This window comes from Prionailurus bengalensis, chromosome B2 (genome assembly GCF_016509475.1).
Source record: "Prionailurus bengalensis isolate Pbe53 chromosome B2, Fcat_Pben_1.1_paternal_pri, whole genome shotgun sequence".
Lineage (NCBI taxonomy): Eukaryota > Metazoa > Chordata > Mammalia > Carnivora > Felidae > Prionailurus > Prionailurus bengalensis.
In genome coordinates, this window is record NC_057349.1 from 47,216,405 (window position 1) to 47,230,407 (window position 14,003).

At 37.6% G+C, this 14,003-nt stretch overlaps 1 protein-coding gene across 1 annotated transcript; it reads right to left on the reverse strand.

Annotated features, from left to right (window-relative positions):
- Window positions 1-12,089: 12,089 nt before the first annotated feature.
- Window positions 12,090-12,242, reverse strand: LOC122490464 (beta-defensin 110-like). Its single transcript, XM_043593166.1, has one exon. The coding sequence runs from the start codon at window positions 12,240-12,242 to the stop codon at window positions 12,090-12,092; it is 153 nt and encodes a 50-aa protein (XP_043449101.1).
- Window positions 12,243-14,003: the final 1,761 nt, after the last annotated feature.

Sequence of the window (14,003 nt, forward strand, 5' to 3'; positions counted from 1 at the left end):
AGAAGAGTCATTTAATATGTACTTGCTGAATGGAGATTGAGATACAATTATAGTAGCAATTGCAATGTTTATCATTTATCTAACTAAAAAAAATTAGAAAATGGCACTTCTGAGAAAGTGAATGTCAGAATACACAGTTCAGTTTCTTTTAAAAAATTGTTTTTAATGCTTATTTTTGAGAGACAGAGAGAGTATATGAGCAGGGGAGGGGCAGAGAGAGAGAGAGACACAGAATCCGAAGCAGGCTCCAGGCTCTGAGCTGTCAGCCCAGAGTCCGATGCGGGGCTCGAACCCACCAACTGTGAGATCATGACCTGAGCTGAAGTTGGATGTTTAGCTGACTGAGCCATCCAGGCACCCTCACAGTTCAGTTTCTAATCCTAAGAGATGAGAGACCAATTCACAGAGTTTTTATCCATTTCTTTCCCTTTTTGTGGGTATGGAAGATGATGAGGGGAAAATAAACTAATGTTCTGTCTTCCTAAGCTTTAAAAATTAATTGTGATTTACCCTTCCACATACAGCTTGTATAAAAGAGAGCCAAGAGAGAGTTTCTGGAAAAATTGGTAGACTATACGCAAAGGGTATCCTTTACAACTCCACTTTCTATTTTATGATTTACATGTAACAAAAGGTTTCTTTCTCAATAGATGCCCAATAAGTAATAGTGAATATGTGTTGAACACTTGCTAAATATAATGCCTGAACGTTTTACATTTATTATCTCAGTTAAACACAACAACAACCTTATGAAGTAGTTGTGTTATCATCATTGCACAATGAGGCAAACGAGGCTTAGAGGCATTCATTTAGTATCCTGTTAAAGTCCCTGTAACAGGGACTTTACAGTGCTAGTAACTAACCATTGGTGACATTAGACTTTAAAGCAGTCTGATTCTTGAACCCAAGGTCTTCTTACCTGCTACACTAGAATCAATGAATTTGAGAATGAACAAATCTCTGAAAAGGCAATACTGAGTTTCTTTAATTTCTTTATGTCTCCGTTTATAGCATGGAACTAAAGCTATTAACCTTTAGTAAATGGTAATTGACTGACTGACTAAAAATAAATGGTGAATTCATGACCAGGAAAAGCAGAAGAATTAGCTGAATCAGTGGTTCTCTGAACATCATAATTTTTAGAATCATTGGAATAATAAAAGAAAAGAAAGAAAAGGGGCACCTGGGTGGCTCAGTTGGTTAAGCATCCAACTTTGGCTCAAGTCATGATCTCATAGTTCGTGAGACCCACATCAGTCTCGCTGCTGTCAGCACAGAGCCTGCTTCCAATCCTCTGTCCCCCTCTCTTTCTGTCTCTTACCCATCTCTCTCTCTCTGTCAAAATTAAATAAATAAAACATTAAATAAATAAATAATATATATTTAGAAAGGCCTCCTTATTTATTTTCTTTTAAATTTTTGTTTAAAGTTTATTTATTTTTGAGACAGAGAGAGACATAGCATGAACAGGGGAGGGTCAGAGAGAGAGGGAGACACAGAATCCGGGAAGCAGGCTCCAGGCTCTGAGCTGTCCGCACAAAGCCCATTACAGGGCTCGAACTCACGGACCGTGAGATCATGACCTGAGCTGAAGTCGGACACTTAACCGACAGAGCCACCCAGGCGCCCCGAGGCCTCCTTATTTAAAACAAAACAAAGAACAAAACAAAACAAAACAAAACAAAACAAAACAAAACAAAAACACACATTCTTAGGCACCACCCCTGAATAGTCTCATTCTGTTATTCAGGGGTGTGGTTCAGAAATTTGCACTTTTAAATGAATCCCCACAAACCTTTCCTATGCTTAGGCAGGTCTGATGCTACCGATTTATTATTTCTTAAATTTTTTTTAAGTTTAGTGCAACTGGGGGAAGGGCAGAGAACAAGGGAGAGAGAAAATATCAAGCAGCTCTGTGCTGCCAGTGCAGAGCCTAATGTGGGGCTTGAAAACGTGAAATCCTGACCTGAGCCAAAACTAAGAGTTGGACGCTTAACCGACTGAGCCACCTAGGTGCCCCTGATCAAACCCCTGATTTAGTCACACTCACCTCTTGTCACAGTAAACTCATCTATATCATCTCTTCCCTTTGTACAATCAGTCTCATCATGGCCTTCACTCTATTTATGTCCTTCCTGGAATGCAGAATGAAGCATGGTTCTCTCCCCACCAGGCCCAGGAAAACATGAAGACTCTTCAGTGGGCATGTCCAAACCCTCTATTGAGGCTGTGTAATACTATGGACAGACCTCAGTGTGGATGACACTTTACTACTTTCTGGCCATGTGGCCCTTGTGCAAAGGGGTGTTTCCATTCTGAGTCTAACTTTATTAGGGGTATTGGAAATAAAAATAGTCACCTGTATAGGTGATGTGAGGATAAATGACAAATATGAGTACTTGATCTGACCTAAATTAATGCCTCTTCCCTTTTCTCTCTGACCCTCTATGTTTTACTGTGCTCCAGCAAACTAATATGAGGTCACACAGTAAGAATGCATTTTAGGAGCTGAAACCAAACTGAAGAATATAGAAAGCTGTCGTCCATATGCTCACATCCCTTGAAAAGTGGTCCACAGACTCTCAGAAATGAAGAAACAAGATTTATAAAGTATTTCTCTGGTATACAGTTCTCTACTTCTGGTCATTCATACCCCTGACAAATCACCTTCATCAGGACCCCTCGACTAGACTGACTAGACTAGATCTTCAGAATAGAACGATCCTATTCTCTGACATTAGCAAAACCTGGAGTTGAACTTCAAGCATGCTTTTATTAAGTGATCTTTTTTGAGATCCAGTTTCCTTATCTATAAGATGGTGTTTTAATATCAAGTATAAGTCAAACTTATTGACTTCTACTGCATGTTAAATGACATAATGCACAAACCTGACAAAGAAGATACTTATTAATAACTTTAGAAGTTACAGAGTTCTCATAATCAGGGAAATACAAATCAAAACCACTTCACGCTGGTCAGAGTGGCTAAAATTAACAACTCAGGAAACTACAGATGCTGGCAAGGGTGTGAGGAAATGGGAACCCTCTCGCACTGTTGGTGGGACCGCAAACTGGTGCAGCCACTCTAGAAAATAGTGTGAAGGTTCCTCAAAAAATTAAAAATAGAACTACCCTATGACCCAGCAATAGCACTACTAGGAATTTATCCAAGGGATACAAGAATGTTGATGCATAGGGGCACGTGTACCCCAAGGTTTATAGCAACACTTTCAACAATAGCCAAATTATGGAAAGAGCCTAAATGTCCGTCAACTGGTGAATGGATAAGCATGTAGTTTATATGTACAATGGAATACTACTTGGCAATGAGAAAGAATGAAATCATGCCATTTCCAGCAATGTGGATGGAACTGGAAGGTATTATGCTGAGTGAAATAAGTTAGAGAAGGACAGATATCATATGTTTTCACTCATATGTGGATCTGGAGAAACTTAACAGAAGACAGTGGGGGAAGGAAAGGGGGAAAATAGTTACAAACAGAGAGGGAGGGAGGCAAACTGTAAGAGACTCTTAAATACAGAGGATAAACTGAGGGTTGATGGGGAGAAAGGGCAAGGGAGAGGGGAAAATGGGTGATGGGCATTGAGGAGGGCACTTGTTGGGATGGGTATTGTATGTAAGTGATGAGCCATGGGAATCTACTCCAAAAACCAAGAACACACTTTAAACCCTGTATGTTAGCCAATTTGACAATAAGGTATATTAAAAAAAATTACTGAGTTTTTACTATTCATTGGTACAACTCAAGACACAGATAAATCACTAGGCAAGATAAGCCTGGTCACAGCCATAACCTGGGACTTAATTTTCAGATTGGATTGCTCTTCTCAAATTTAAGAGTGTTAGGAGGGAGAGAGACTATCAAGAGAGACACTGTAATAAATGATCAACGATGAATTCTACTGCCCTGAAAAGAGGGTGGCCTACAAAGGGGGTCCCTTGCAGAGACATGAAGTTAGATGTTCCTGACAGCATAAGGTGGGTGAGGAAGAAAATGCAGGCCGATGACCTAGTGCTTGGTGAGGGATGGCGTGACCAGTAGCAGGGGAGGTCAGGGAGTGGGAGGCGATCCGTCTCATCCGGCTTTTTTAGGCCACGGTGAAGTGGTGGATTTTATTATATGTTTGATGGAAGCCATTTAAGAATTTATGAGTTCACTTTGGCTCATAGAACTGTTTGGAAGGGAGCAGGAGCGAGGGTAGGGAGGGAAGTAAGTTTGGAGACTACTTCAGTGGTCTGTGAGGGAAAAGATGGTGGCTCAGATGAAGTGTCTCATCAGTTTACTCCTCCCACGGTTTTACTCAGTTATCCTCTCTGGGAACCTGCCGAAACTCCTACCTCTAAGATCTGACCACAGATAAGGAGAGCCTGTGCCTGGCATTTTAACCTCTTGCCAGATCACTGATCATTGGTAAGTGTCTGTCCTCTCCTCCTCGCTTCTGGTTGCCTTGGGTTGAACTCCCTGTGCTTCCTTAAGGAACAATCTGACAACACGTTATACAGAGCCATGTGGGAGTTTAGAGCAGAAAGTGTTCCTTTTATCTCATGATACCTGTGCAGTTGAGGGGACATGGATATCCTCTAACAATGTTGCCATCTAACACGCTGGAAAAAAAAAACAAACCAAAAAAACAAAGATTCCACCATGGAGGTGCAGGTTAGTTGAGAGATGAGAATAAATGCTTCAGGGGAAAGGGAGGGGGAAGAAAAAGGAGGAAGAGAGAGGGGCGGAATAACATAGAGCTTGACTGGTAGGTGGATGCAATTCTAGCGTGCTGTTAGGATTGTGTCTCTTGAACTCAAATGTGCATGTGAATACCCTGGGTTCTCATGGGAAAGTAGGTTCTATGTCAGCAGATATGGGACAGGGCAGAGATGTTCCATTACTTACAAGCTCTCTCATGCTATAAATGCCCTTGGTCTGTGGAGCACCCTGAGTAAGGAGGCCCTTGTGCACATGTCTAAGCAGGCACTCACTCAGCAGGGTTGTGCTTCAGGTCCTCTCTCACACAGGTGTCCTGTGAAGAGAGCTCCGCAGGGTGCAGTGATAATGGGAGAGCAGAGAGGTACACTGGTGCAATGACAATTGTTGTTTCATCCATCATCAATGTATGTTTTATTGTAGTGGAAGTTGAAACAGGTGCAGAAATATAACATGAGCTTTGGTTACACAGTTTTTAGGAAAATGAAATTCTCCAGTTACTCTCTCCCTCCAGTCAGTGAGGTGAGTAGCAGTTCAGAGCGGGGAAAAAAAAAATCAATTGGAGAAGGGTACAGATTTCTTCAGATTTTTTCTTATAATATGCAAAGGAAAACCTTTAACAAGAGTTGGTAGTGGAGAAGAGATATTACCCATGAAAATAAAATAGTGATTTAAATTTAAGTTTCTATATCAGGTGAAGGTTAAAGATATTAAAAGTTAAAGGATTACTGTTTGACAATAATCTTAGAGCTAGCTCCCAACTCTTTCAATCCTAATGTTCTCAGTCACAAATTTAGCCCTGTCCTTCTGAATTAATCCTGGATTCTTTATCAGCCCTATTACTTGGTTCATATATAGTCACCTGGATAGAACTTCAAGAACGCCCTTTTTTTGGTTGTTATTTTTAGCAGAAATGTGTGCCAAAAAGAAGAAAATGTTAGAAATAAATTCCCATGGTAGGTGTGGTTTCTTAAAGCAAGAAACAATGAGATTATATATATATATATATATATATATATATATATATATGAAGCTCTCTAGAGTTTGGGAAAAGAGACATATCCATATTTATAGTTCATCCATGTGGCTCACAGTTTGGTTTACTGAATCTTAGAAGATTATCAAATCTGTGGCTTACCAAGGAGGACGACAGCTGGAAAACTCCCCCAACATACTTCAGAAAAACTAAAGAGAACCTTCATTGTGTCATCCAAAGCTTAGTGGTTTTCAAGGATGTTAAGTTTGTTATTGATTCCCTGGCAGTCTGCTGGGTAGTGGTTTTAAGTGTTTGATCTCTGAATCTCCAGTTTTCATTGAAAAAACTTAATTACCCTTGTTTTTTAAACTATCTTCCCAGCTAGCATAGTTACTTGTGGAAATTGGAACTACGTGGGTGATATTTGTTGGATAACCTGTCTCTGAGTCATAGACATTCTACTTTGGGACATCAGCCCACAGGTCTCCTCTGTCCTCCACAGGGTCCTTCTGTGGCTTTTGCATTCTCTTTGATGTCCAATTATGTTCTCCTTTGAAGTGGCTCATCAATCTTTACCACGTTGTGAGTTGACTTACTACTCTGCTGTGTGTTCATGGCCCTGACAGTCATTGCTATTTCAGTAATTTTGTACCTGTCATCTTCTCAGATCAGGGGATCACCTCTCCCCACTGTTTCTATTGCTACCACTGCTGCTCTGGCTAAAGTCTAGGCTCTTCTTCTCCTGACCAGCTTAATGACTCAGTTTTCAAGTTCCCCAAATGGGGTATCTATACATTCTTCATTTCCTACACATCCTCAGTGTGACAAATATAACATTTCATGCCACTATCATAAACAGCGTTTTTTTTTCCAATTCTCTGCCTTGCATAGAACTGTGACCATGTCTCTCACAACCTAGTTGTAGAAAAAGCAAGACCTTTGCTGGGTTCCTTGGACTTTCCCTGCCTCCACCCTACATTGGGCTGCCTCACCTCTGGCCTTTGCCACTCTAGCTTTTGGTTTCCTCTTTTGTCTGGTATATCGAGTTAGCTCACTCTGATGAACACAAGTAGTAACAATTTTAAAATTGCACTTTGTCTAAAACTTCTGGCTATTCAGTAAGGGTTCTGAATTCCCTCTCTGTCTGCCCTGTTACCAGAACCAGAAATCTCTGAGGTTTTTTTTTTCCTTTTTTAATATTCGAAGTATTGTTTTGCCCAATGATGTGAAGTCTCAAGCATGAATGTGGAAAGGCGATCTATTTAAAAGCCAGGACCTTTACATGAAACATTCCCGAAAAAGATAAGAAAAGGGGTCTAACTTTGGACTTTTCTTATCAAAGGAACATTCCTTACAGCTTGGCTTCCCATGTAAATGGGAACTTGTCAGGCCAAGAAAAATGATTAATATGCCCAAGAATATAATTTCTTATTATATGTTACAACATTGGCATCTCGTAATAAATAATTTAGGCTCAAATTGCCAGTGAGTATCCTAAGGCTGATATACATTACGGCAGTGAAGAAATACTTTGTGGTAAAGCAGAAGTTCAAAGAGAACCATGGTGAAACTGTGCAAGGTATAATGGTTGGTTTTGAAGATCTCTGTGAAAGCACCCTGCATGACACCAGCCCCAGCCTGGCAGCCAAAGGTAGAGAGTTACTAAAATGTTTTGCCTTCTGTGGCGGTGAAGGACTTTTGATCACCGTGCAGTCTCTCTAGGCCATTATTTGGAAAAATCAGCAACTAGAGGAAATGAAAATGTAGAGTTTTTGAGAGTCATGCCCACTGAATTGCTATCAGGAAGAAAGAGATATTGGTTTTCTTTTACAACATTAAAAAAATTCATAGTTGCCAAAATGTGACCTGAATCTAGGCAGGCTTGTGTATTTACATCTGTGTATGTGTGTGTGAGGGTAGAGGATCAAAGCATGTGTTTTTTTAGCACCCTATACCATTCTTATATGTGTGTGTATATATATATATATGTATGTATATATGACACACAGTTGTTGGTGCTGCATCCTTTAGAGCACTGAATCCCTCCTTTTCATTACATAGCTACTCTTTTTAGATTAGCTTAGATTTAGACTCCCAAATCCCTGAACTATATAATTTATATTTATTTATTCATTTCAGTTTCAAGTTTTTACTTAAATTCTAGTTAGTTAACACATAGTGTCACACTAGTTTCTGGTGTAGAATTTAGTGATTCATCACTTACATATAACACCCAGTGTTTATCACAAGTGCCCTCCTTAATGCCCATCACCCAATTAACCCATCCCTCACCCACCTCCCTCCAGCAACCCTCAGTTTTTTTCCCTATAGTTGTCTGTTTGATGGTTTGCCTCTCTCTCTCTCTCTCTCTCTCTCTCTCTTTTTTGCCCTCTGTTTATCTGTTTCATTTCTTAAATTCCACAAATGGTATTTGTCTTTCTCTGACTGGCTTATTGCACTCAGCATAATACACTTTAGCTCCATTCATGTTGTTGCAAATGTCAAGATTTCATTCTTTTTGATGGCTAGGTAATATTCCATTGTGTATATGTACCACAGTTTATCCATTCACCAGTCAATAGACATTTGGGATCTTCCCATAATTTGACTATTGTTAACACTACTATAAATATCAGGGTGCATGTGTCACTTCAAATCAGTATTTTTGTATCCTTTGGATCAACACCTACTAGTGTAGTTGCTGGATCATAGGGTAGTTCTGGTTTTAACTTTTTGAGGAATCTCCATACTGTTTTCCAGAGTAGTTGCACCAGTTTGCATTTCCACCGAAAGTGCAAGAGGGCTCTTCTTTCTCTGCATCCTCACCAATACCTGTTGTTTCCTCTGTTGTTAATTTTAGCCATTCTGACAAGTGTGACGTGATATCTCATCATGGTTTTGATTTGCATTTCCCTGAGGATGAGTGATGTTGAGCATCTTTACATGTGTCTGTGAGACATCTGGATGCCTTCTTTGGAAAAATGTTTATTCATGTCTTCTGCCCATTTCTTAACTAGATTATTTGTATTTTTTTGGGGGGGGGTGCGGTGTTGAGTTTCATAAGTTCTTTATAGATTTTGGAACCTAACCCTTTATCAGACACGTCATTTGCAAATATTTTCTCCCATTCTGTCAGTTGCCTTTTAGTTTTATTGGTTGTTTCCTTTGCTGTGCAGAAGCTTTTATCCTGATGAGGTCTCAATAATTCATGTTTGCTTTTGTTTCCCTTGCCTCTGATAAAGTGTCTAGTAAGAAGTCACTATGACCAAGGTCAAGGAGGTTACTGCCACTGTTCCTCTAGGATTTTGATAGTTTCCTGTCTCACTTTTAGGTATTTCATCCATTTTGAATATATTTTTGTGTATAAAAATGTAAGAAAGTGGTCCAGTTTCATTCTTCTGCATGTCAGTGTCCAGCTTTCCCATCACTATTTGTTGAATATCCAACGGATATTCTTTCCTGCTTGGTCAGAGAGTAGTTGGCCATATCGTTGTGTGTCCATTTCTAGGTTTTCTATCCTGAACTACATAATTTAGAAAAAAAGTGTAGTTGTTTCCTTAGATGTTATTTTTTAAATGGAATCACAAATCTGAAAAAGACAAAACTATGGACACAATTAAGGATAACATTAAAAACAAATCACAGAGTCATAAATAGGTGAACATAAGAGGATGCTTAGAGAGGAAACCCTCCCCACTACAGGTTAGGAAAAATGAGATTCAACGTGATGAGAAAACTTACCTAAGGAACTTGAATCAGTTACATATTATTACTGGTAAAAAAAAAAAAGACAGAATTCAGGATCATTTGACAGAAAAATCAATGCATCTCCGGAAATACTCATTTAACAGCTATTTATTGAACGTATACCAGAGAATTTTCAAGGAAGTGGTGGTATATTAGAGCACATATTAAGAAGTATAAATCATGAATCACAATAAAAAATTCAAGTAAAAATTACTTAAACACTTTTATTTATGTACAGTACTTAAACAGTTCAGGAGAGGCATATCTGGTAACACAACCAATTTGGAGGTATATCTCTTAGATTAAAAAATGTTACTAAGAAGTAGCTCTCCTACAAAGTATCACATTCAGTACTCCCAAAATCAGTTTCACTTACATTTAGAAGGGTAGTACAAATAATACTCAGGTCACTAGTGGACATGATATTTCTGAAGTATGCTGAAGAAAATGTCCAATTAGTACAAATTAGTCTACCGATAATAAAGCAATAATAAGGAAAAAGAGCAGGTAAATTGAATTTTTTCTATCTGTAAGCTATCACCATGGAGAAGTATATGGTGCTAAAAATTATATCTAAAATTTTCTCCAACTAGGTAGTGTCCAGCAAGAGTAGAATATAAATAAATGTTGCTGAGTGATAGTTATGGTATTAATCTAATGATCCTTTGATGTCTAGAGTATTATAATTCAAGATAAAAGTAATTATTTCTACAATTCAGCAGTATAAATATTCATATAAACATTTCTACATTACCTCATGGAATTCTGACCTTATGGAACAATGTTATTAAAAAAAAGAGAAAAAAAACATTGCATCATAGAAAATTTCTTAGTAGAAAAGAATTAAAATACTTTCCCTCTTAGGTTGCTTAGGAGGCTCAGTCAGTTGAGCATCCCACTCTTGATTGCCACACAAAATCATGATCCCAGTGTCATGAGATCGAGTGCCATGTCAGGCTTCACGCTGAGTGGAGCCTGCTTAAGATTCTCTCTCTCTTCCTCTGCCACTCTCCCCCACTCATGTGCTCTCTCTCTCTCTAAAATAAAAAAAATAAGATAAAAAACATTCCTTTTCATATCATATGTTGTTAAAATGAAGGGACAGAAAGTTCTCACCTCTCAGGGATTACTAAGTATGGGAAAAGTTCAATTCTTAGTGTTATCTTCAAAGAGCTAGTAGTCAGAAAGAAGACTGTACTTTCACAAAAACAATAGTATTTTTCTAGACATAACAGTCCAGACATCCATTGTGTCTTGATTAAATGAAGTCATAATATGTATCACTATGTATGAATATATGTATACATTATAACTTAAATATGTCAGGGTAGAGTAGCCTAAACAGTTGTAAGCACAAAGGTGTATGTTACAATAATAACCTCCTGTTACACTAAATGCCACCTTCTCACTAAATGCCCCACAGCAGCACAATTTCTGGAAATACAAAAGCTGCCCTCTCCTCAGTGAGGATCTCTAGGGCAAATAATATGATCTTCAGGGTGGCCAGGGGAGCCCTCATTTTTGCTACCACACAGTCGTTCCTTTCAATGTCTTTATCTTTCCTAGGCTCACCCTGATACTCCCCAAGTTATCCCATGTGTGTATCAGCTGCAAAGTCATGGGCTCTGCTTTTGAAAAGTGAAATTTTCTGATACCTAAACTTCTCTAACATCACCCTTTTAGATAAAACTAATCCTGCTAGATTTCATGTTGGACCTTGGAGATAGGTGTTCTGAGCAGTTGGTCAGGTTCATTCATCAACTTACTGAGCTGCCCTGCAGCTCTACATTGCTTATGGCATTCCAGTTCCTTCTCCAACAAAATTAAAGATTCCTTCAATCTGACATATTCTTTAGGAGCACCTGACTGAGCTGGCCAAACATAGTCCTAAATTGTTGGAACAAGAATTGTTATTACTGAGCTTCCTTGTGGGATTTCATTTGATTAAATGATTGCATGGATAAGAGGGAAGCTGTTCTCAAAAACCTTGATATTTATCCCTCTTCAGTGCCATGAATAGTATTTCATTGCCCTACTGAAGGAACTGTTTTGTTTTGTTTTGTTTTGTTTTGTTTTCCTGAGGGAACTACTACTAAAGTGTGTCATCTCAAATTGTCACCTCATAGGAATTGGTTAAATGCATATGAAAAATCAGTAAGTAAGCCAAGATTGGAAGGGTTCACATTTGAAAGAGAGAAAACATGCATTTGCTTTTAAGAAAGATTTAAAACTACATACGGAGATTTTTGGTGTGGAAGAAAGCATCTATGAAGATAACCATGATTTTCATAGTAAAACTGGAAATAAAGTCCTATACATATATTTAGAAAGGAAACAGAGCAACTCAGATAAGTAGCATGAATATCTGGTTGGCAACATGTCCATAATGGGATTATAAGCACAATTAGAGTCTGATCCTCTGTTTAATTAATACATTCATCCATCTGAAATTCAAAGACAGTGGGAAATAAATAGAATACAAACTAAATTATTTTTATTTATGTAAACAGTGGTACTGAGGATTTAAAAGGGAATACTTCTATTAAACGTTGCAAACGTTTTCTTTCTACCCACTCTCGCGTCGGTAAGATGAATCTCTGTTCCAGACTTCGATGCTCAATAGTACTTCTGTTTTCCAGAGTTCATATGCAGCACTGATTTCTCCATTTAATGCAGTATCTGTAATCATACTCATCATCATTACAAAATGTTTTACATATTCCTTTCAATTTTTTGCGTCTTTCAAATCTATACATTGACTCAAAGTTACTTCTGGCTGCAATCAAGAAAGACATCTAAAGTCATCAACCTCATTTTTCACTTGGGAGTCTTGTTACCTAGGGAAGACAAAAAATCTGTTTTGGTCATGAGATCATGCATGTGGGAGATGGAGAGTCTGGTATGGCAGGTAGTGTTATAGCACAATTTGGCAGTTGTTGCAGAAAGAGACTGAGCTACAAACATCTTACTGTCCTTATATTTCAGCCCATATCAGTACTCACCTTCCTATTTTTTTTCTTATTTTATTAACACCAGATTTGCTCTCCCATGCTTTCATTAAGATGAGGTTTGTAGTTCTTTAAAACACTATCGTTTTTATTTTCATGTTTTTTTTTTCAATTTTTTAAGCTTACTCTGACTGCCTCTTCACAGTATCATTTGTTCAATGCTTTCTTCTCCATTCCAGATCTTACTCTTAATTGAAATCTTCTTTCGTTATATTAGAGCAAATGAATATATCCCTTTCACCAGTCTATAGTAATAATGAATGAATAACATAACTAAGTACTTAATTATATGTATTTTTCTTAAATATGTGTCATGATATTTTTATTCTTGTGGCCAATATGTCAACCACATGTGACAGTTATGACTTCTTCTGATTCTTTGTTATCTCCTACCCAGTATATCCTGATAATTGTAATACAGTAGACATGGAGATACTTATTGATAATTTATTGAGGAAACAACACCATATTAGATGTGCACACAGAAACACAGTTTTGATATACATTTAGTATTTAGTAAAAAGAGAATCCTCATGGTAATCTTCTAGTTTGCTGTGTCATCTAAGACAATGCAAAGAAGGATATCCTGAGATTCCAAACTCACAGCTTTGGGTTCACACATTAAACTATAGTAAATGGAAGCAAATATTTTAGTTACTTAAGATTTTATTTTTCTTAATGATTCTATTGCACTGCAACTAATGCCTTTAGAAAAAAGAGACTTGTGTGTCAGGCTTATTTCTGCCCCCCCCCCCAATTTTATCATAGTATTTACTTATCTTGGATAAGTCTTTCCACCTATCTGCATGATGGAATATAATAAACATGGCTATTGCAAATATATTTTGAATATTAAATTTTCCACGTGTGTGTCAGGAAAAACAAAGCAAAATAATTTTATTAAAATTTAGAGAATAAACTGAATAGAATTTAGATTAACATTATATAATGTTAACTCATAGAACCTAATTGTCTGCATAAAACAAAAATGAAATGCAGAATGGTGTTTCATTTCCATTGGGCAGGTGTTTGAGGACCTAGTGTTCTCTAAGCATTTGGTTGGGAATTAGTCAGAAAGCTCAAATATAGCGAATGTAGAAAATACTTCAAATGGACTAACTTTATTGTTGTCAGTAAAGTTAGTAGAAAAGGAAAGGAAGTTACGTGTAAAGTGCAAGAGATTGTCAGGAAGGTTTTGACATGTGAATATATGTATTTCCTTTGGGAATGGGAAGCTAATTTATGATGACAGAACCCCTGGTCACCGGTAAATTTTGGTGAAATCTAAAGTTCCTTCAGACCCATATTTGATATAACTAAAAGTAGAGAAGTACATATGCATGGTTGCATTTTACTTTTTTTTTAAACTTTTGCTGGGATAGGTACTTTTTAAGCTAATCAACATTCCTGAGACCCTAATATCTTGTCAACCCACAACATCCATGTTGACTTTTAAGATATGTTAAATTCAGAAAAGAGAAATATGGATTTATAGTGATCACTAGTAACATGAAAATATACTACTGTTGTTTTTACTTTCTTATTATT